The sequence below is a fragment of the Schistocerca cancellata genome, chromosome 1, assembly GCF_023864275.1.
Source record: "Schistocerca cancellata isolate TAMUIC-IGC-003103 chromosome 1, iqSchCanc2.1, whole genome shotgun sequence".
Classification (NCBI taxonomy): Eukaryota; Metazoa; Arthropoda; class Insecta; order Orthoptera; family Acrididae; genus Schistocerca; species Schistocerca cancellata.
The window spans coordinates 573741693-573765581 of NC_064626.1; the positions used below are offsets into that span (position 1 = coordinate 573741693).

A 23889-nucleotide genomic window follows, 5' to 3' on the forward strand; every position below is an offset into this window, starting at 1 on the left:
GAGCTGTGGTAGTAATTGAAGATACGCTGTCAGCTGCAAACCATCTGCATCCCTTCATGCTCCATGTCTTTGCTGATGGTGATGTCATCTTTCAGCAGTATAATTGTCTGTGTCTCTACTAGCTTTTCTACAAGCAGGTCTACTGCCTTTTTGTTACATCTTTAAGCCAGCTCCTGCTTTGGAATGTGCATTATTTTCTGATGGCTAGGCTGAAGCTGACCGATCTGTTGGCATACTAGTGTAGCATTATTAGAAGCAAATGTCTGTTTCTAATTACACTCTTGATTACTGCTCCTGTTGTTACTACCCTTTCTCGCCACACAATATTTTTTTCTTTCCTGCGAGAGCAACCCAGTGGATAAATAATTTTATTGTTATTCTCAGACCATAATTTCTCCTCCTGACTATAATCACCTCTTTCTTTGTTCAGCTTATGTAAACCTTCAATAAATGTCAATAAATCCATCATTGTTGTCCACCCACACTAACATATTTCTTTCCGTAAACTGAAAGGTAGCCTATATACGAACATCTTAATCAAATGACTCCTCTATACGTTCTTCCAAGTATTTAGATCTAGTTTGGTGTTATTCAATACAACTTTTATAGTTATCACAACTGTGATTACAATATTTAGGATCTACCAAACAGTGGAAAATCCAGGATGGAATAATGAAAATACTATGAAAAGGATCATTTGTTTCTCACCATATAGAGATGATGCTGAGTAGCAAACAGGCACAACAAAGAGAATGCTAAACATGTGAGTAGATAGCTCTCTCTCTCTCTCTCTCTCTCTCTCTCTCTCTCTCTCTCTCTCTCTCCTTCCTCTCTCTCTCTCTATCTCTCTCTCTATCTCATCTCTGACACACACACACACACACACACACACACACACACACACACATGCAAACACAACTCTCACATATATGACCATTCTCTCGAGCCACTGAGGCCAGAGCAGCTATGCCTGATGGGAGATGCAATCTGGGTTGTAGGGGTAAGGAGGCGGCTGCAGTGGAGGGGGAGGTAGCAGGGCAGAAGGGAAGGGGATAGGTGGGAAGAATGAGGCCAGGGGGGTTATGGGAACATAGGATATACTGCAGGGAGACTTCTCACCTGTGCAATTCAGAAAAGCTCATGTTGGTAGGAAAGATCCAGGTTACGCAGGCTGTGAAGCAGTCACTGAAGTGAAGAATGTTGTGGTGGTCAGCATGTTCAGCAACTGGCTTGTGGAGTTGTCTCTTGGCCACAGTTTGTCATTGGCCATTCTTGCAGACAGACAACTTGTTGGTTATCGTGCCCACGTAGAACACAGCGTAGTGATCGTAGTTTAGTTTGTAGATCATATGACTGTTTTCACAGGTAGCCCTGCCTTTTATGGGTTAGGTAATGCTTTTGACCAGAGTGGAGTAAGTGGTGGTAGGAGGATGTATAGGTCAGGTCTTTCATGTAGGTCTAGTAACAGGGTTATGAGCCATGAGGCAAGGGGTTAGCAGCAGGGATAGAGTTGGGATGAACAAGGAATACCACTGTGGGAGGAGTGGGAGCGATAGTGGGTAGGATATTCCCCATTTCAGGGTACTATAAGAGGTAGTCAAAACCCTAGGGGAGAGCACGATTCAGTTGCTCCAGTCATGGTGGTACTGAGTCATGAGGGACATTTTGCCCAAATGGTGAGAATGTGGGAGATGCTAGGTGACTGGAGAGGCAAGGCATGGGAGATATGTTTCTATACGAGGTTGGGAGGATAATTTCGGTCTTTGGAGGCCTCAGTGAGAACTGCCTTATGAATAGGTTGGCACAGGATGATGCCACTCAGGTTCCCATTGCTTGCACCATGGACTTGTTTGTAGGTGATACCTTCAAAGGTAAAGTAATTGTGGATGAGGATATAATTCGTTATGGCGACCGGGAAGAAGACTATAGGTTGGAATCACACAGGCATCTGGAAAGGTAGTGTTCAATAGCGGCAAGGCCATGGGCATTAGGAATGTTAGTGTAGAGGTAGGGAGAATGAATAGTGATGAGCAGGTTGCCATGGAGTAAAGGAATAGGAACTATGGAGACTCAGTGGAGGAAATGGTTGGTGTCTTTGATATAGGAAGTTGAGTTGTGGATAATAGGCTAAATGTGTTGGTCCATAAGAGTAGAGATTCACTCAGTGGGGGCACCTTGATTGGCCACAATGAGGCATGCTGGGTGGTTGGGTTTATGAACTTTAGAAAGAATCTAGAAGACAGGACTGTGGGGAGTGGTAGGAGTGAGGAGGGAAATAGATTCAGGAGAGGGGTTCTGGGATGGACCTAAGGATTTGAGGAGAAATTGGAGATCATGTTGTATTTATGGAATGGGATCACTTTGGCACAGTTTATGGGTGGATGAATCTAACAGCTGGCAGAGACCTTCCACCAGGTAGTACCTTTGGTTCAAAACCACAGTGGTGTAACCTTTGTTGGCAGGTAGGATTATAAAGTCAGGATCGGTTTAGGTGGTGGATTGTGGTTCTTTCTGCTGGTGTAAGGTTAGCTTCCATATTGATAGATTTGGGAACCCTGTGCAATCCTTGTCCATCACTGCTCCATTGCTGCTCCTAATCCCTAACCTCATCTCTGAACATATCCCTGTAATAGCCCTAGATGCAAGATCTGTCCCTTATATCCTGTTACTACTACCTGTTCCAGTCCAATATACAAGCATCACCTGTCTCATCAAAGGCAGGGCTACTTGCGAAAGCAGTCCTGTGATCTACAAACAAAGCTGTGACCACTGTGCTGCAATCTGTCTGGGCGTGACAACCAACAACTTGTCTGTCCGCTTAAGTGGCCACCGACAAACTGTCATCAAGAGACGGCTGGGCCATGTAGTTGGTGAACATGCTGCCCAGCACACTATAACTCACTTTAATGACTGCTTCATAGCTTGTGCCATCTGGCTGTTTCCTACCAACACCAGATTTTCTGGATTGCGCAGGTGGGAACTTGTACAGCAATACATAACCCCCTGGCCTTATGAGATAGCCACTGTCCTCCACCAACCTATCCCCTATTAATTGTTGGTATGTCTGGCCTTCGAAAGTGAAGAAGTTGTGGGTCAGGATGAAGCTGGCTAAGGTAATGAGGAAATAGGTTTTAGGTAGGGTGGCAGGTGATCGGCGTGAAAGGAAGTGCTCCGTCGCAGCGAGGCCCTGGACATGCGGAATATTTCTGTATAAGGAGGTGGCATCAATGGTTACAAGGATGGTTTCCGGGGGTAACAGACTGGGTAGGGATTCCAGGCGTTCGAGAAAGTGGTTGGTGTCTTTGATGAAGGATGGGAGACTGCATGTAATGGGTTGAAGGTGTTGATGTACGTAGGCAGAGATGCGATCTGTGGGGGCTTGGTAACCAGCTACAATGGGACGGCCGGGATGATTGGGTTTGTGAATTTTAGGAAGAAGGTAGAAGGTAGGGATGCGGGTTGTTGGTGGGGTCAGGAGGTTGATGGAGTCAGGTGAAAGGTTTTGTAGGGGGCCTAAGGTTCTGAGGATTTCTTGAAGCTCCGGAGTTCAGACAGGTTGGTGTTAGTGGGAAGTATCCAGATAACCCGGACGGTGTAACACTGTGCCAAGATGTGCTGGCCGTGCACCAAGGCATGTTTAGCCACAGGGTGATCCTCATTACCAACAAACACTGTCTGCCTGTGTCCATTCATGCGAATGGACAGTTTGTTGCTGGTCATTCCCACATAGAAGGCTTCACAGTGTAGGCAGGTCAGTTGGTAAATCACGTGGGTGCTTTCACACATGGCTCTGCCTTTGATCGTGTACGCCTTCCGGGTTACAGGACTGGAGTAGGTGGTGGTGGGAGGGTGCATGGGACAGGTTTTACACCGGGGGTGGTTACAAGGGTACGAGCCAGAGGGTAGGGAAGGTGGTTTGGGGATTTCATAGGGATGAACTAAGAGGTTACGAAGGTTAGGTGGACGGCGGAAAGACACTCTTGGTGGAGTGGGGAGGATTTCATGAAGGATGGATCTCATTTCAGGGCAGGAATTGAGGAAGTCATATCCCTGCTGGAGAGCCACATTCAGAGTCTGATCCAGTCCCGGAAAGTATCCTGTCACAAGTGGGGCACTTTTGGGGTTCTTCTGTGGGAGGTTCCGGGTTTGAGGAGATGAGGAAGTGGCTCTGGTTATTTGCTTCTGTACCAGGTTGGGAGGGTAGTTGCAGGATGCGAAAGCTGTTTTCAGGTTGTTGGTGTAATGGTTCAAGGATTCCGGACTGGAGCAGATTCGTTTGCCACGAAGACCTAGGCTGTAGGGAAGGGACCGTTTGATGTGGAATGGGTGGCAGCTGTCATAATGGAGGTACTGTTGCTTGTTGGTGGGTTTGATGTGGACGGATGTGTGAAGCTGGCCATTGGACAGGTGGAGGTCAACGTCAAGGAAAGTGGCACGGGATTTAGAGTAGGACCAGGTGAATCTGATGGAACCAAAGGAGTTGAGGTTGGAGAGGAAATTCTGGAGTTCTTCTTCACTGTGAGTCCAGATCATGAAAATGTCATCAATAAATCTGTACCAAACTTTGGGTTGGCAGGCCTGGGTAGCCAAGAAGGCTTCCTCTAAGCGACCCATGAATAGGTTGGCGTACGTGGGGGCCATCCTGGTACCCATGGCTGTGCCCTTTAATTGTTGGTATGTCTGGCCTTCGAAAGTGAAGAAGTTGTGGGTCAGGATGAAGCTGGCTAAGGTAATGAGGAAAGAGGTTTTAGGTAGGGTGGCAGGTGATCGGCGTGAAAGGAAGTGCTCCATCGCAGCGAGGCCCTGGACATGCGGAATATTTGTATATAAGGAGATGGCATCAATGGTTACAAGGATGGTTTCCGGGGGTAACAGACTGGGTAGGGATTCCACGCGTTTGAGAAAGTGGTTGGTGTCTTTGATGAAGGATGGGAGACTGCATGTAATGGGTTGAAGGTGTTGATCTACGTAGGCAGAGATGCGTTCTGTGGGGGCTTGGTAACCAGCTACAATGGGACGGCCAGGATGATTGGGTTTGTGAATTTTAGGAAGAAGTGTATACCTGTCCTTTTCTCCCCCTAAGATAAGTCTTTCCGCTCCCGGGATTGGAATGACTCCTTACCCTCTCCCTTAAAACCCACATCCTTTTGTCTTTCCCTCTCCTTCCCTCTTTCCTGATGAAGCAACCTTAGGCAGCGAAAGCTCGAATTTTGTGTGTTTGTTTGTGTGTCTATCAGCATACCAACGCTTTCGTTTGGTAAGTTACATCATCCTTGTTTTTAGAGATATATATATCTGTGTGTGTGTGTGTGTGTGTGTGTGTGTGTGTGTGTGTGTGTGTGTGTGGTATTGAGGTTCAAGTGCAAATTACCAATCAAGAACCTTAAAGCCTTTTGGGTGGCTTGGAGAAAATTACTGTTTTATAATTAAAGGGAAAAACTAGATCATTGCATTAATGTCTGATCTCAGTTAACAATGTATACCTTGAAGTTTTAGTTACCCATTCCACTAAACCAACACATGTATGGAACACCATTAATGATTTCAGGTGGTCATGGGTAGTATCTTAATAGTACCATAATGAAGAATAGATTTGACATTGGGTCTTCTGCTGGTTGACCCAATTATTCAATATATCAACATATTGCCAGGAAAGACTGAAGAATTACCTAAGAATAGAGTCCTCTGAACAGCAAGGAAGTCATTTCCCAAACTGTGAAAGAGCATTTCCTTCAGATCACCACTACTACCTGCCAGGATCTGGCTTTTAACTGCTGCTCAGTGATTATAGAGATGTGATTGGGACTTGACTGTTATCGCTGAGAAAGAAATTGCAGGTGCCTCTTATCTATGTGAGAGCTGAATTTGGGTTTCTCTGGAGTACAATAAACAGGCTCCAAGCAACAGCTAAATCCATTATATCATATTACATCATCTCACCGGGAAGACTAAGGACATTCTCCTAGAACACTTTAACTTATTGTGGAAAAGAACATTTCTCAACTCATGTAAAGAAGCCATTTTAATTTTCCTCCTCAAGCCTGTTGAAAACTGTACATACATGTGTTGTGTTGCCCTCACCACCTGTGTGATAAAGACCTTGGAGTGGATAGTAAACTTTTGCTTTGTTGCGATTCTAGGTATCCAGGCTTTAGTTGCTTTCAGTGAGATAGCAATCTACCATTGATAACCAGACCTTGCTGGAGGCAGATGTACAACATCAGATTTTTTAAAAAGCTGTATCTGTTGTATTCACAGTAAACTGCCTCATTTATGGCTCTTTATTCACGGGCAAGTTTTTAGTTTTTTTGTGTGTCTCCGACCGTCCAGCTGAAGTACACTATATACGGTTGACAGTAAGCAGGAAGAATGGATGCTAAAACTTGGTTTTACATTTTTAACAGAAAAGTTACTAACTATTTCTATTGTAGTTTTAAGTAGTTTTAATCTTCCCAATTAAGAATGAGTTTGTGGCATTACTGAGCCTTATTTTTAATCAGAAGGTAATGCGGCTACCTTGCCTAGGAACTATGTTCTTAAAAGTATTTAATATCTTAAATGTATGCTGCATATGATGTGGGAATGAGATTGAGCCTGTCTCCTGAAATTATGTAGAGCCTTTGTGCAATCTAGGCACGATTATACACTCCTGGAAATGGAAAAAAGAACACATTGACACCGGTGTGTCAGACCCACCATACTTGCTCCGGACACTGCGAGAGGGCTGTACAAGCAATGATCACACGCACGGCACAGCGGACACACCAGGAACCGCGGTGTTGGCCGTCGAATGGCGCTAGCTGCGCAGCATTTGTGCACCGCCGCCGTCAGTGTCAGCCAGTTTGCCGTGGCATACGGAGCTCCATCGCAGTCTTTAACACTGGTAGCATGCCGCGACAGCGTGGACGTGAACCGTATGTGCAGTTGACGGACTTTGAGCGAGGGCGTATAGTGGGCATGCGGGAGGCCGGGTGGACGTACCGCCGAATTGCTCAACACGTGGGGCGTGAGGTTTCCACAGTATATCGATGTTGTCGCCAGTGGTCGGCGGAAGGTGCACGTGCCCGTCGACCTGGGACCGGACCGCAGCGACGCACGGATGCACGCCAAGACCGTAGGATCCTACGCAGTGCCGTAGGGGACCGCACCGCCACTTCCCAGCAAATTAGGGACACTGTTGCTCCTGGGGTATCGGCGAGGACCATTCGCAACCGTCTCCATGAAGCTGGGCTACGGTCCCGCACACCGTTAGGCCGTCTTCCGCTCACGCCCCAACATCGTGCAGCCCGCCTCCAGTGGTGTCGCGACAGGCGTGAATGGAGGGAAGAATGGAGACGTGTCGTCTTCAGCGATGAGAGTCGCTTCTGCCTTGGTGCCAATGATGGTCGTATGCGTGTTTGGCGCCGTGCAGGTGAGCGCCACAATCAGGACTGCATACGACCGAGGCATACAGGGCCAACACCCGGCATCATGGTGTGGGGAGCGATCTCCTACACTGGCCGTACACCACTGGTGATCGTCGAGGGGACACTGAATAGTGCACGGTACATCCAAACCGTCATCGAACCCATCGTTCTACCATTCCTAGACCGGCAAGGGAACTTGCTGTTCCAACAGGACAATGCACGTCCGCATGTATCCCGTGCCACCCAACGTGCTCTAGAAGGTGTAAGTCAACTACCCTGGCCAGCAAGATCTCCGGATCTGTCCCCAATTGAGCATGTTTGGGACTGGATGAAGCGTCGTCTCACGCGGTCTGCACGTCCAGCACGAACGCTGGTCCAACTGAGGCGCCAGGTGGAAATGGCATGGCAAGCCGTTCCACAGGACTACATCCAGCATCTCTACGATCGTCTCCATGGGAGAATAGCAGCCTGCATTGCTGCGAAAGGTGGATATACACTGTACTAGTGCCGACATTGTGCATGCTCTGTTGCCTGTGTCTATGTGCCTGTGGTTCTGTCAGTGTGATCATGTAATGTATCTGACCCCAGGAATGTGTCAATAAAGTTACCCCTTCCTGGGACAATGAATTCACGGTGTTCTTATTTCAATTTCCAGGAGTGTAGATGCACAGTGAATGAAACTGAAGACCATCGTACCTGATAGCATTGAATAGAACCCGCCAAGAGAGAACTTGCCTTTTGCGCAGGGGAATTAAGGACCAGCTGCATTGCCAGACTGTCAGTACTGCCTAGATGTCAATTCACATTCCACATCAGGCAGCATTTTCTTGTGGAGAGATAGGAATACAAAGTATATTCCATAAATCCAATGCTGTCACCATCACATCATCATCATCATCATTGTTATTATACATTACTGACAGATTTTATTTTTAACAACTGAAGTTACTTTTTTCTGTATATTCTAAACAATTCACATTTACTTTATTGAGTATCAGCTTAGTTATGAAATTTTTAGTCTCCTTGTGAGGTCAGTGGAATACCAATGGTCCTAAATTTTTGCCATTTTTCTGTATCAATAATTGTTTCAATAAAGGATATTAAAGCTGAAAACATTTATTACTAGTGTCAAAAGTAATTCTTACTTTTGGAAAATTTCAGAATTTTTGTTTAGGCTGACAGATGAAATAAATTTTAAAAATGACATTTCAGGATCACTTCTAGTTGCTGCTGCACAGTTCGGAGGCTATGTTCTTGGAACAGATATAGATTATTTAATGTTGCATGGAAAGACCCGACCCACAAGAATACAAAAGAAGGTATGTTGTTACTGCCATACCTGAGAACTATGTCACCAAAAATACTTAATGTTTTAAATGTATGCTGCATATTATTATTTTCTATATCTATATTTGCCATATGTCTTTCCTGAACAAAATCCCGGCCTGTCGTCATTGATTCAGCCTGCATGCGGATGTGGCCTGTACTTACCACCTGGTCTAATTAGAAATTAAGGTTTTCACTTGCTTCACTGCTGTAGGAAAAACTTTGTGCTTGTTATGTTTTTTTTCTGTGAGATTAGATTTTCAGGTTTTGTTTCCTTTTTTTCATCAGGCAGTTTCATTAATCAGCCGTACTTGAAAAATCCGTGTGTTGTTCCTATTGTTTATAATTTCATTAAATTACTTGGGTAAGCAGACATTGTCAGTAAGTATTGTTTCTTTTATAAAATTTCTTATGCTTGCTACTTGCAGTCAGGTGAAGAGGCACTTTTGCCCAAATTCGAAAGAGTGCATGACTGTCAAAATATATTCCATGGTAGGTTGTCTAATTTGAGGGCTGATGTTGTACTTCCAGATTGGCAGTGAAATGAACAACCTGTTTATCTCTAATTAAAGAATCTCCATATGAGGCTTTCTCATGCTGGGTTCATAGAAGTTTAGTCACATTGGTTACTTAACCATTGTAAATTAGTCATCCAGGAGCAATTTCTAATACTTCCCACTAGCATTTCTGACATTTAACACTTCACCACTGATAACAGTCTCCAACATTCAGTCTTCCTGCCTTGGTTTTCTCTGGAGACATTATTCTTACTTAAGAAATTGGCTCCTCTATTGAATGCAGGTGCCCTCAAATTGAAGGAAGTGTGCATGTTACTGTTGAATTTTTATTCACAAAGATTCAGTGTGATTGCATATGACTGAAATTATATCAACACCACAAACAGCCTGGTTAGTTGTATTGCTCCTGAATGATTGATTTACAGGAGTTAAGTCACCAATGTGATTAAACTTCTACAAACCCAGCATGAGAGAGCCTCATATGGAGATTCTGTAATTAGAGATGTTGTTCATTTCACTCCCTATCTGGAAGTACACACATCGCCCCTCAAATTAGACAACCCATCATGGAAGATATTTTGACAATCATGCAATATTTCAAAACTGGACAAGCACCAGACAAAAAGTGCCTCATGGCCCGACTGCAAGTAGTAATATCCAGATGCTACATTGGGTCCCAGGAATGCGAAACACCTGGAAACTGCTTCCAAGACAGCGGCATCATGATTCATCAGCATCAGATGAATTAATGTTGTCTCGACTGCTAATTGTACCGTGCCAGTCCCAGACAAGTTGTTGGTATATGGTGAGAAATCAGTTCCTCAGTGATGCCAGTTTACAATCACTGCAGTGTACAGTAATGTCAACAATAAGATCATGTTATTTGTTGTTGATAGTCACTCATTGGAAATCTTTTCAGTCTGGTTGCCTTCTCTGCGTTTCATTCTCCATCAGTGGTGAAGTTCAGGCAATCACTGACACACTTCTCTTCCACAAAATGGATGATATCTGTGCTGCATTTGCAGCTATATTTGAACCAGGCCTGGGGTGTGATTTCGAGGTTCATATCTGCTTGCAACTAGATGCTGTGCCTCTTTTCTGTCAAATATGGCCCATTCCAGTCTCCTTACACTTGTTGACAGCATTTAAGCAGGAACTTGACCAACTCCACGAGCCTAGGGTGATTGAACCAGTTGAACCCAATTGTTCCTCAAGTTATGGACTGAGTGAGGTGGTGCAGTTGTTAACCCACTGGGCTCACATTCTGGAGGATTAAAGTTCAAATACACTGGAGGACAACAGTTCAAATCTTAAGTCCAGCCATGCAGATTTAGGTTTTCTGGGATTTCCTTAAATCACATCAGGCAAATGCCAGTATGATTCCTTCGAAAGGGCATGGCTGATTTCCTTATCCTTGTAATAATCTGAGCTTGTGCTGTGTCTCTAATGACCTCAGTGTCGATGGGATATTAAAACTTAATCTTCCTTCCTTTATGTTATGCACCGACCTTAAACCAACAATCACAAGCACAAGTAGAAACCTACCCTCTACCACATCCAGGCGACCTCACAAACCTTGTCAGAAGAGAATATTTTTCAAAGATTGACCTTACTGACACACATTTGCAAATATAGCTAGATGAAGGGTCACAGTACAGCTTAGTTATCTGCTTGTGCAAAATACCGGCACTTGCCTTTTTAGATGTCTTCTGCTCCTGCAATCTTCCAGAGATACATTCAGCTATGTGCATCGCCACTTCCAGTAACTGTCTAGATGAATTAATTGTCACGAGAGCTATGATTCAGGAACAAGAATCATACTATGTATTCACTTTCCGAAAACATCATCATCCATGATGCTTCCAGCCATACTCACCCATTTTGGGTGGGAAGGGATCTGGTATCCCAGCCCAGCAACTTTAAAGTCTGCCATAGAGTACGGAACAAGACCTCGACAACAAGGCAGAGTTGTTACAACTGCTAGTGTTAGCTTTGCACACTGTGTCCCCATGCACTATTCAATCTCCAAATGAGCTTGCAATAAGTTCCTCCATCAGCAATTTGGGACTCAGTGGTGTATTCACTTCACTATTGTCTCATTGTCATAATGCATTGTTGGTTCTTCATCTCCACTTTTGCTACATTCAGGTTTTCACTCTCTGGGTTAGTCACTGGTTGTGTTTATCTGTAGCGATGTCTCCTGTTTCCTCGTTGTTCGCCTTTTCTGTTCACTCTCAGTGGTCCACTGCTGACAGCCCCAGATTGTCTGGTCTGCATGTACATCTGTACCCTGCAAACCATTGTAATGTGCATAGCAGAGGGTACATCCCATTGCATCAGTTATCAGGCTTTTTTGCTGTTTCATTCACATATGGAGTGTGGGCAGAATGATTGTTTAAATGCCTCTATCTTACCTGGCCATAGTGGACACGACCACATGCAACTGACACAATGTAGTTAAGTTTATTTTTGTACATAAATTTTATTGATTTCTGTCAGTGTTTCTTCTGTGACTATACTACTTTCATAAAATAAAGAACAACTGCCGTCAGTCACAGTCACGATTTATTTCAATGCACGATGCATTTCGAGCCATGGGGGCTTATCTTCAGGTACTTTGACAGTCTACAGTGATTATTTTTCCAGATTTAGGTTAATTCTGGTACTGCTAAGATTACAATAATATATTACTAAATGGACACATTGTGAATATAAGTTTACCACAAATTGAAAAATAACTTACTGTTTCCAGTGGTGGTTACATGGTTTTTGAATCACATTAGGAGCAAACATGTTTATGAACATATATACACTTTTTTGTAATGCAAAGATGATTACATTGGTAAAACTCTTAATTTTTTCTCAGAAAACAATATTACTGAATTGAACCATGACTCAACAACTAAATTCCAGGAAAAATTGAAGAAAACCTTAACCATTGTAACTTCCTGCTCACTGCATACAAACTTTCACAACCATTAAATAACATCCTCAGGGAATTTTACATCTTTGACACCACATACTCAATAAAAAATACGTGTGATTCAACAACACTCATCAAATATGTAAAACTACCCAGAGAAGCTAGATGGGCCTCATTTGATGCTGTGCCTGTCAAAGAGACAATTGCAACTATAGAAAAACCTTATCAAACACAAGTAACTAACCATATCGGAGATTTCTGAGTTGGTCGATCTGCTCAAACTAATACTATCCCAAAAATACTGCTCAGACTAGTTTTCCCCAAAAAAAATTCTTCCAATCCATCTGTGGCATGAATCAGCAAACCAGCGTTTAATAGTATGAGTTGAAAACAGTCTTGGTTGCAAGTTTAGTTTTCTTATTTATCAACTATGCATTCCACCTTATTTAGGCATCTTCAGGCTGATCTTAATTTGGTATTTCTTAGGATGATCCTTTAGACAGTGTAGCTAAAGAGCATCGTCGAGTACATCAGGCCGACATTGCCTTCATTAACCTCAGTAAATACTTTCTAGATGGACGTGACTGACTCCAAGACCTGCATAACACATTAACGTTCACAGGAGCACATACTGCAATTCTAGTATCTACTTCTGTGAACGTGAATGCGCTATACAGGTCTTGGAGTCACATACATCAATCTAGAAAGTATTTACTGAGGTTAATGCAGGCGATGTTGGCCTGATGTCCTCGACGATGCCCTTTAGCTGCACTGTCTAAAGGATCATACTAAGAAATACCAGATTAAGATCAGACTGAAGATGCCTAAATAAGGTGAAACGCTTAGTTGATAAATAAAAAAACTAAAATTGCAACCAAGACTGTTCTCAACTAATACTATCCCAAAAATACTTCTCTTTCAGTGATAAAATCTACCAACAGAAAGAAGGCTTAGCTATGGGTGACAACATGTCAAACTTCCTTGCTGACATATTAATCAACCACTTAGAAAATAAATTTTTCTAAGGGGAAAATAAACTTGCTGAAAAAACTGGTATTTTACAGAAAATATGTAGATGGCACTCTACTCCTACTTGATGACACAAAAGATGAACTTGATGAGGTTCTTACATTATTCAGTTCACTCCACAATAAAATAAAGTTCGCAACTGAACATGAAACAAATCAATCCATAGATTTCTTAGACCTCGCAAATTGTTAATGAACAACAAGAACATAATTTTTACATTTACAGGAAAGCAACCTACACTGATATCATGATACGTGAATCATCTCACCATCCAAACACACACAAGTATGCTACACTTACATCCACGTTGAACAGGGCACATACATTACCTTTGAAACCCAAAGCATTAACAAATCTAACTGATATGATCAAAGTAATTGCAGTAAATAATGGGTATTCAGAAAAGTCAGTTGACAAACTATCCAACAAAATACAGGCAAACATCTGTAACAGAAGCCCTACAAGAATAACTACTGACACAACACACTTCTTCACAAGCATTCCCTGTTTGGGCACAGCATCTTAAAAAATTGCTAACTTATTTAGAGACACCAATATTAAAATATCATTCTCTACTAACCACAAACTTGGACACCGCTTACCTCACACAGTAAACACAAACACCCCAGTAACAGAATACAGAGGAATATATAAATTGCAATGTAATAGCTACCCTGAATTTTACATAGGCAAAACAGGAAGAACTTTCCACACATGATACAAAGAACACAATGATGTTTTCAGACTTAACCACAACGACGAATCCACAATTGCAACTACATGTACCTTGACAGACACAGACTAAGTGACATTTATAACAACCTAACTGCACTCCACACAGAAAACCATCGTAAAAAACTTGATCTACTAGAATGATTAGAAATAATGTTACACAAAATAAAATCTTCTGAAAACATGCTGAGTGAACAAATGGAGTTTAGCAGCCACCGTTTTTTCAATAATTTTGAAAGTTTATTTTTTTCTAAAGAAACAAATATTTTATAGTGCAATCATTTGATACGTAATCCACATTTGATATATTCACAAATATTTGTTTGTAAATATTATTATGTATAACTAATAATTTAATGGCTTCATCTCCTTTGAAATAATAAAATCTGTGTATTTTGTAGAAATGTAGCATCTTTAACTTTGACTTGTTTTGACTTGTATGTACAACATGTGCTGTAGAACAAAAAGCGTGTACACAGGGTGAAGAAAAATTCGCACACTTGGACTTTGCTATGTGATTCCTCACATACAGCAATACAAAAATGTCTCTCACAGAATTTCATTTTGCTCATGTTTACAGCAGTAAATGGTTGTAAAAGATTAGCAATCTGGCAACACTATAATCACATGTATGGTAACTAACTCTGTCAGCATGTAGTTGCAGTGCTGTGCAGTTGGTACAGTGGACAGCATTTTGGGTTCACATGCAGGAGGCTGAGGGTTCAATTTTGGGTCGAGGTGTATTTGCTTTTATTTGCTAAATGTAATATGCATGGTTTGATAGCTAGCATCTCAATTGTCAGACAGTGAATCTTTCATAAACCATTGGCACTTGCATACTGTGGACGCAGAAATCGAAGTACAGTCGTTTTTATTGGTCACCTTTAAAAGAAGCCTTTTGCTTGTTGTGGACACAAATCGTTTTGTACCACTGCATCTACTAGATTCAAAATGTATTTTCTGTGTGCCCTCCATCTACAGTCTTGTTGATTAGTACCAGCTGTTATTTCTTGCCACGTTCAAGTTCATTACATTTTGATAGGGCATTACATCACCAGTAGGGGTAGCAACATGCTTTGCAAATAATTTCCAAACCCAGTTACCGTTTGTATGTATTATCACCATGGAAACACTAATTATGCCATAATAAGCACATGCCGTTAGGAAGTATCACCATGCTTTACTACTACTACTACTATTATTATTATTATTATTATTATTATTATTATTATCGTCATCATTGACAAAAATGTGGGAACATCAGATCCATTACTGTTAGGGAAACAGTGTAATTCAAAAATGAACATTTCGCAGTTAGTAGCTTTGGGATGAATCATGCAGAACAAAAGCTGTAAGAGAGGTGATGCACTTAGGCGGAACAGCCCACTGCAACTAATGCTGTGTTAATACTGTATGCACTGTTCACCAGACGGGGACCAGTTGTTAGCAGAGTAATGTGCCTGTGACAGACTCCATGTACATTCGTACATATTGGTATTTTCTTCTTGTGTTATTCTAAAACAGTGTGACATATGTATGGCATATACAAACAGTGAATAAGTTGATATGATTCTGGTCCTTGGTGCATCTGATAACTGGGCTGGTATTTCTGCTTGTGAATATGCTGCTAGATATCCTGGTCGATGTCATCCAGACAAAAATGTTTTTCATTCTCTGGAGGTTTGCCATCAGGAGACAGGTTCCCTCCTTCCACCATTGTGTGAAAGAGGTCGTTCAAGGACTCGCTGTTATCTAGCTACTGAGGAAACTATTCTGGAGATCATACACCAAGAACCTCAACGAAGTACACGTGGCATAGCTAGGCGGCTGCGTGTCTCACAACACACAGTCATTGACGTGCTGCATGAGCATGGGCTGCACCCTTGTCATTATTCTTTAATGTAACACCTGCATCCTGCAGACTACCATCGGCAGATGCAGTTCTGTGAATGGTTCCAATAATAACAGGAAGCCAACAACGACTTTGTAAACCCTGTAATATGATTGGATAAAGCAGTGTTCACTCTTAAAGGTGTCTTCACAATGCCCACCACTGGTGTGACATTAACCAGCATGTCCTCCACAACCATGGATATAAAGTTTGCTCTGGAATCAACGTCTGGGCGGGAATATTGGGAGATAGGAGTTTGTGACCGTGCTTGTTGCCTGACCAGTAGATTGCATGTAGGTATCATGCATTCCTCTCAAACCACTTGTCTGTTGCACTGGAAGATGTTCCACTTCATGCTGGGCAGAGGTTATGCTTTCAACATGATGGTGCACTTCCATACTTTGGAATTAATGTATAATGGTATTTAGACAGAACATTTTCAGAGAAATGGCTCGGACGTGGAGGATCATATGTGTGGCCTCGGCATTCACTTGACCTAAATCACTTGGACTGCTTCCTGTGGGGACCCCTGTAGGAGCACATTCTACTCTGCCAACAAACATGGGAAGAACTGATAGCAGGTGTTCATGCTGTTCTTGTATCTGTGGATGCAGCCATGTTGTGAAGAGTACAGAGCTGTATGATCAAGTGGGTTACGCAATGTTTGGACATGCAGGGGGTTCACTTTGAGCGTCTGGCCTGAGTACCATGTATTCTTTTGTAAATGTCATGCAGTAATTAATATGGAAATTATTATTGTCTCTGGTTGCTTATGTGTTACTTCTGAGCAGACGTACTGCTTGTGGTGTGAATGACTGATAGGTGTAGAGTTATTTAACTGTGCAATCATCTTAATCACCTTGAATCTGATATTGTTTTTGTAGTTATTCTGTTCTATGACAGGTCTTTTGCTTCAGTTGTCTATTTCCAGCTTGTCTGGCCCTGTTATGTTCACCTTTACAAACACTGTATGATATAAATGTTGGGTACATATTGCTCAAGCAACAGTGTATACTATAATATTATATGGCAGAATGAAAGAGGAAAATAAAAACAAATGCATCTGGACACAGGATCGAACTCTCGACCTCTTGCATGCTAACCCAAAATGCTATCCGCTGCATCAACTGCACAGCACTACTACAATATGCTGACAGTTACTATACATGTGATTAGCTGTTGCCAGATTGCCAGTCTTTAATCTCTATTTACTGCCAGAAATATTTGCAGGATGAAATTTAGTAAGCGACATTTTTGTGTTGGTAGGACGTGAAGAATCACACTGTGAAGTCCGAGTGCATGAATTTTTCTTCACTTCGTGTGTAAATAAACATGGTTACTCATACTGTACTTCAAGAACCATGTATCCACCACTGGAAACAGTATGTTATTTTTCGATTTGTATTAGTTTTGTAAACTTATATTCGCAATGTGCCCATTTTGTAATATGCCATTGTAATCTTACCAGGACCAGAATTAACATAAATCTGGAAAAATAATCGATGTAGACTACCAGACCACCTGAAGATGAGTCCCCATGGCCTCAAAATGTATTGTGCATTGAAATAAAAACAGGATTGTGACTGAAGGCAGTTGATGTTCTTTATTTTACTTTTATATGTGACATGCTGATGTCTTGTGATCTTCATGGTAGTGGGATGTGCATATGCAGTGTGAAATGATTTGTAACGGTGATTGATAACACACTGTAAAAATTAAAAAAGCATAAGGTCTGGGTACAGCAGTATAGCTCTGTTGAAACCAGTCACCGAGTAAAGTGCCAGTTTAGTGATCTTGGCTTGTGAAGTTTTCTTTAGTTACCATATTTAAGGGCAATAAAATTTGCCCAAGGTATGTGTGAGGAAGCACAAATCATAAAAGTAGAAGAAAGAGGGAAGGAAAGAGAGGTGGAAAACATTCAGAAAAACCTTGAGAAAATATCTAATATGATGACTTCATTTTGTGCTAATATCCCTAAGACACAGTAATCCTAAAATATTATGTTATCTTTCACCAATATTGAAGTGTAGAGTGTCATTCATTAAGTTTTAAAAATGTGATTATATTTTTTTTTGTGAATTACGATCATCAATATTGAATTACCAATACCAAACTATTTGTGTACCTGTGTATATCAATAAAACTTGTATGAAGGGAAAAAATGGCAATACCCCATCCAGGACCTTAATAGAGAAATTTATTATGGCCTTAACAAGCCTTTTTGGTAGGGGATTATCAAAAATGAAAACAATTCATTGGGCCAATTCTGCTTATTGAAATAATTTTTGACCTCTTAGTGACCTTTTAAAAACGTTCTGTCACCTTTTAATCACCTTTTTCAAATATTTTGTCATATTTCTTACCTTTTCCAACTGCCAACATGGCTCCTCACCATATATACCATACTGTTGCCCATCCAGCTATCAAATATCTTTTCTGAAACTGTCTGTGAACAACAAGGCTGTTTAGGACCCATGTGAAGCATGAGCTGGAGTAACTTGGTGTAGGTGGAAGAACAAAGTCAAACCCAGAGGTGGAACTGACTACTGCCCACTTACTACAGAGGCCCTCTAGATGAGTTGCAAAAAAGGCTGAACTACAGCATCTGTTTTTAATACCGTATTTTACAACATTTTAAATGAGCACTACAACTACGCTGACAGGAAAAAATGTTGCAACACCAAGAAGGAGTTATACGACAGAAATGAAAGGTGGCAAGTGTGTCTACATCTGAAAGGTGATGTCTGTTCAGATTTCATGCTGGTCACATGAGTGTGGCAATAGTAGTGCCACTATGAGGATGTATATCAAGTTTGCTTTAAATACACACCGTAATGGTCTTGGGCATTAGTTGCCTTTAAGATTGAACATGGTGAGTTGATGTTAGTCAAGAATGCCTATAAGGTAACAAAGACACCATTATCAACATCTCACCAAGTTTGAACAAGGTCGTGTGATAGAGCTACAAGAAGCTGAAGGTTCCTTCTGAAATACTGCAGAAAGACTTGCGAGGATGTAGCCACTGTTCACGATTGCTTGCAATGGTGGTCATGAGAATGTACGGCCACAACAAGATCGGATAGCCACGTGGCTCCACCGAGAGGACAGACCATCGTGTTTGGCATACGGCTCTGGCGCATCTGCAGCATCAATTTGAACAGCAGTTGGGACCATGGTGTCTCAAGAAACTGTTTCAAATCGATTACTTCAAGGACAGCTTTGAGCCAGGTGCCCTGTAGTGAGCATTCCACTGAACCCAAACACCACCATTTGCAACTTCAGTGGTGTCAAGCGTGAGCTCATTGTGGAGGTCCATTGTGTTTTCTGATGAAAACTGATTTGGTCTTTGTGCCAGTGATGATGATGCATTGGCTAGAAGGAAGCCAGTTGAGGCCCTGCAGCCCACCTGTCTGCGTGCTAGACACACTGGACCTACATATGGAGCTATGGTCTTGGACACGATTTTGTTTGACAGCATGAGCGCTGTTGTGGTTATCCCATGCATCCTGACTGCGAAAGTCTATGTCGCTCTTGTGATTCAATCTGTTGTGCTGCCATTCATGAACAGGGGTGTTTTGAAACAGGATAACGCTTGCCCACATGTTCCTCTTATACCCACCTTGCTCTACAGAGTGTCGACGTGTTGCCTTGGCCTGCTTGATCATCAGATCTGTCTCCAGTCGAGTACATAAGGGACATCATCAGACGACAACTCCAGCATCATCCACAACCAGCATTAACTGTCCCTGTATTGACCGATCAAGTGCAACAGGCATCGAAGTCCATCCAACAAACTGACATCCAGCACCTGTATAACATAATGAATGCACTTTTGAATGCTTGCTTTCAACGTTGTGGGTGTTACAACTGTTATTGATGTACCAGCATTTCACATTTGCAATGACTTATCTCACACGTACATTTACCCGCGATCTTGCAATATTAATCACTCAAATATGTTACCTAGGCAAATGTAGTCCTGAAATTTCACTGTTCTACATTAAATATTTTTGGTGTTGTGATTTTTTTTTCAGTCAGTGTATACAGCTGTAACCAGCGGCCTTGCCACAGTGGTAATACCGGTTCCCGTCAGATCATTGAAGTTAAGCACTGTCAGGCTTGGCTAGTGCTTGGATGGGGCACTGCCCAGATCTGCCGAGTGCTCTTGGCAAGCAGGGTGCACTTAGCTCTGGATAGACCAGTTAAGGAGCTACTTGACTGAGAAATAGTGGCACTGGTCATGAGAACTGACAACAGCCGGGAGAGCGGTGTGCTGATCACATGCCCCTCCATATTTGCTTCCAGTGATGCCTAAGGGCTGAAGGTGACATGGTGGCCACATTGGGCCTTCAAGGTCTGTTCAGATCGTGTTTGTTTGTATGTACCTGTATTCATGGGTGTGTCGAAATGGGGGGATTGCCTTGTATGTTCTGTTGTTTTCCCCAATTATGTTATTAAGATCCAGTTACCTCAAGCATTCACTGTTTTCAGTGCAGACTTATAAGTGATCTTGAGGATACTGAAGCAGATGAGATGTATTGTGACTGCTAAATTTCTCTCTACAACACCTGTATCCAGGAGATAAACTAATCCAGAGTATGTGGGATGAACTTCTCCATCTACAAATGCTGGGGAAGGAGGTATCTTTCTGCTAGGTACTAGGGCACACGTGAATATTAAGGGAAATGAAATGGCAGATGTGGCAGCCAAGGAATCATGTTGAGATAGTCAGATAGTTCAGTGTGCCATTCACCTGTATGCTCTTGCCTCACTTTTGAGGTACAGAGTCATGTGTAGGCGGGAAGAAGACTGGAAGTGACAGCGAGTTGCACCTACTAAGGCCAACAATTTGGTCATAGCATATGTCTTTACAGCCACACACATGGGATGAGGTCCTTTTCTGTTGTCTTTGCATAGGATGCAGCCCTATGACACAAGAATTCTTGCACCAGCTAGATGACTCTCCAATGTTTGGTGCTTGTGTTCTATGGATCACAGTGTACCACATTTTAGTTGACTTCATTTTGTATTCGGACAAGCTGATAGCAGCTAATTTACCTACATATTGGCCCTCTATTTTAACTGACAGAGGTGCAAGTGTGGTGCAACTCTGAAGGTTCTGTGAAATGTCTGACTTGTTCCCTAAAATATTGGAGAGAAGCTTTTAATAAGTTATCAAGGTGGCTGGCTCATCCTTTTTTTTTTTTAAGGGTGCAGCCAGCCACATATCCCTGTCTAATTCTGTATTAATTAACAGTTTTAACAAATCTGATCATATGCATCCTATCTTACAGACTTTGAGGTTGTGTCCATGAGTGAGATTGGGGGATAGCGAGTGCAATTTTCATGTGGGATTGACTCTGCACTGATTAACAAACCAACACACACACACACACACACACACACACACACACACGCACGCGCGCGCGCGCGCACACGCAACCAGATGAGGGAGAGCAGCTGTATGTTGGAGAGGCAGATGTTGCCAGGGCAGATGGAATAATTTGGCAGTTACATAAATGGAACGATTTTACACTGGATGACTATTGGTGTGAGTTCAGTGCATGTCCAGATTACGGAAGCCTGGTATATGTGACACAAGTATGTGACCCTCTTTACACCAGAAGAAGAAATGTCGACAGTTAAAACATTAAATTAAAACAGCCTAGTGCTTATGATTAAATATCAACAAAGTTAATTAAAGAGGTTCTGTGAATTTAGTTACATATCAGGTTATTTATGTAATCAGTCATTAATCACTGGACTATTTCGTGGTTGGCCGAGGATAGTTAACTGCTGCTTCCCTGTACATCTGCTCCTGAATGAAATTTGTTATAAATAATATGTCTCTTTCTAAAATGAACAGCTGTGTCTATGGGACTAACAGTCAAAACAAAAAAAACAAAAATGTATGAAGATTTAAAGTCACTGATGGTGATTCAGAAATATGTCCATTACTCAGGAACATACATTTTAAATGACTTGCCAGTGGCCATAACAGTTTAGCTATTAATATATAACACATTTTAAGAGAAGGCTAAAGCATTTATCTGTGGCCAGCTTCTATTCCATATGTTAGCAGAACCAATTGAAGTAGATATAATTAAAAAAAAAAGAAGAAGAAGAAGAGTGCTACATAAAATTGGAATTATGTACATTTTCATTTCAGTAATGGAATCCTTGTGTGAGTGTTGTAAAATTATTGTATGCACTTCTGTTTATATACAGTTAGGTTTTTGTGACAAGTTTAGCATTAACTTTTAAATGAAAATATGTTTCTGACTCTTTACTCATTTCACTTCCATTAGGACTATTTCACTATTGATATATGGGCAGAACATTAGAATATCTCTTCCGTTGTAAATACACACAGTATTATGCAGTTCTGGCATATTCTACTTCGGGTCTTCTCACTGTGGATATGTGAAACGAAAAGGATACCAATGTACCTTAGCTTGAATGAGCACAGGACTCTCCATGTATCAATGGTGTATTGTGTTGTATCCCAGGTGAGGGAAAACTGCCGGTACTTTTGTTCACTGCCGTGGACAACACTGTATTGATGACTGGTATTTTTGTTAACTGTCAGGTGCTACAACATGAGATAGATAGGACAAAGTGCAGCAGATTGCTTGTCTTTGCAATGCTGGACAACTACTGATCAACTATACAGTCTAGAATCAACTCCTTGGTGTGGGGTACAGACGGCCCTGCACCCCATATCTCAGGATACAGAGATTGACATGGGCCACTGGAAACTTGGTGACTGGAGAGAGGGTAACTGGACTGATGGTTTGTGGTACACATTGGCATTCTGATGCTGGGCACAAGTACATCGGAAACTACATACGGCGATGCATCACACCTGCCAACATTGCTCATGGTAGATGTTGGAGGTATATTGTTGTCTGGGGAGGGGGGGGGGGGGTGATTACATGAGATGAATGATATAGGATCCTGCTGCCTGATGTGGTGTACTCATTTGTTCACCTAGAGCACCCTGTAGTTGCTCGTTGCCTTCAGTAAAACCATATAACACCCCATTGATCCCAGACTATGGCAAAATAACTTGAAGAACACACGAGAGCACACGAGAGTGTGTGTGAGGTATCTTCAAGTCATCTCACTTCAGTCCTTATGAGCACATTTGGGACACCAGTCCCTGAGACGTGCACACCTTGAACACAGCTTTGACCAATCTTGACATATTTGGCTGTTGATTGAACAGTTATGGATAAGAAAGACATCTCATTGTTTGTGGTTTCTTGTAGAATGTATCGTGACACTTCACTGCTGTCATGAGGGCCAAACAGAGTGCTGCAACAACCTACTTAGGGGCCTAATTTAATTGCTCTTGAGTACACATATCGTATTTTACAAATCTCTTAAAGGAACACGTTTATCAGAGGTATGGAGTGAATAATGTTAACAAATGCCCTAGTATGTATCATGAATAGATGCAGCTGTTGGTATACAAGCATGAATTTTACACTGTACATCAGGAAAGTCATTCCAAAATCCATTTCAAATGGCTCCATTCACAAAGACCTCCAACAAATCAAGATGTAATGAAATGTCAGTGTCAAGGATTCTTGGAAAGAAAATTTTGATGTTGACATTGGTGGTGGGAGGGTGACACCAGGAAACATCAGAAGCTAACGTATTCTCGCCATAAGTGAGTTATATTGTAGTAGTGCATTTTGTGCTTTTGTCTTTTCTGAATTTTTATATTATTATTAGTTTTGTTTTTGTGACAGTTTGAGAAGGATCCATGAGAACTTCAATATTGTTCATGTGAGAATTCTGCTACAAAAGAGGCCAAGTACCTGAAAGTGGAAAATGACTTAAAATGTACAATATATGCGAAAAGGAAAAGGCTACCCAATGCATAAATAAGAATATCAAATAAATGAAACAATTTTCATTAAAATACTTTTTTTAATAGTGAAAAATCCAGCTCTATTGAATGAGAAAATACAGTTATTCTTGACATTATTTGGTATTCGGAAAGAAAACAAAACACCATGGATAAGGTAAAAAGGCTCTGTGTATTGGCTTCTAAAT

At 41.8% G+C, this 23889-nt stretch overlaps 1 protein-coding gene across 3 annotated transcripts in view; it reads left to right on the forward strand.

The window, feature by feature from the left end:
• LOC126181702 (tRNA (guanine(10)-N2)-methyltransferase homolog) overlaps nt 1-23889 on the forward strand; it is a 178484-nt gene that overhangs the window by 96869 nt on the left and 57726 nt on the right. For all 3 annotated transcript variants that reach the window (XM_049924791.1, XM_049924792.1, XM_049924793.1), the window contains one exon: nt 8619-8725. In XM_049924791.1, coding sequence (XP_049780748.1) covers nt 8619-8725 — 107 coding nt within the window. The remainder of the gene's footprint in view (nt 1-8618; nt 8726-23889) is intronic.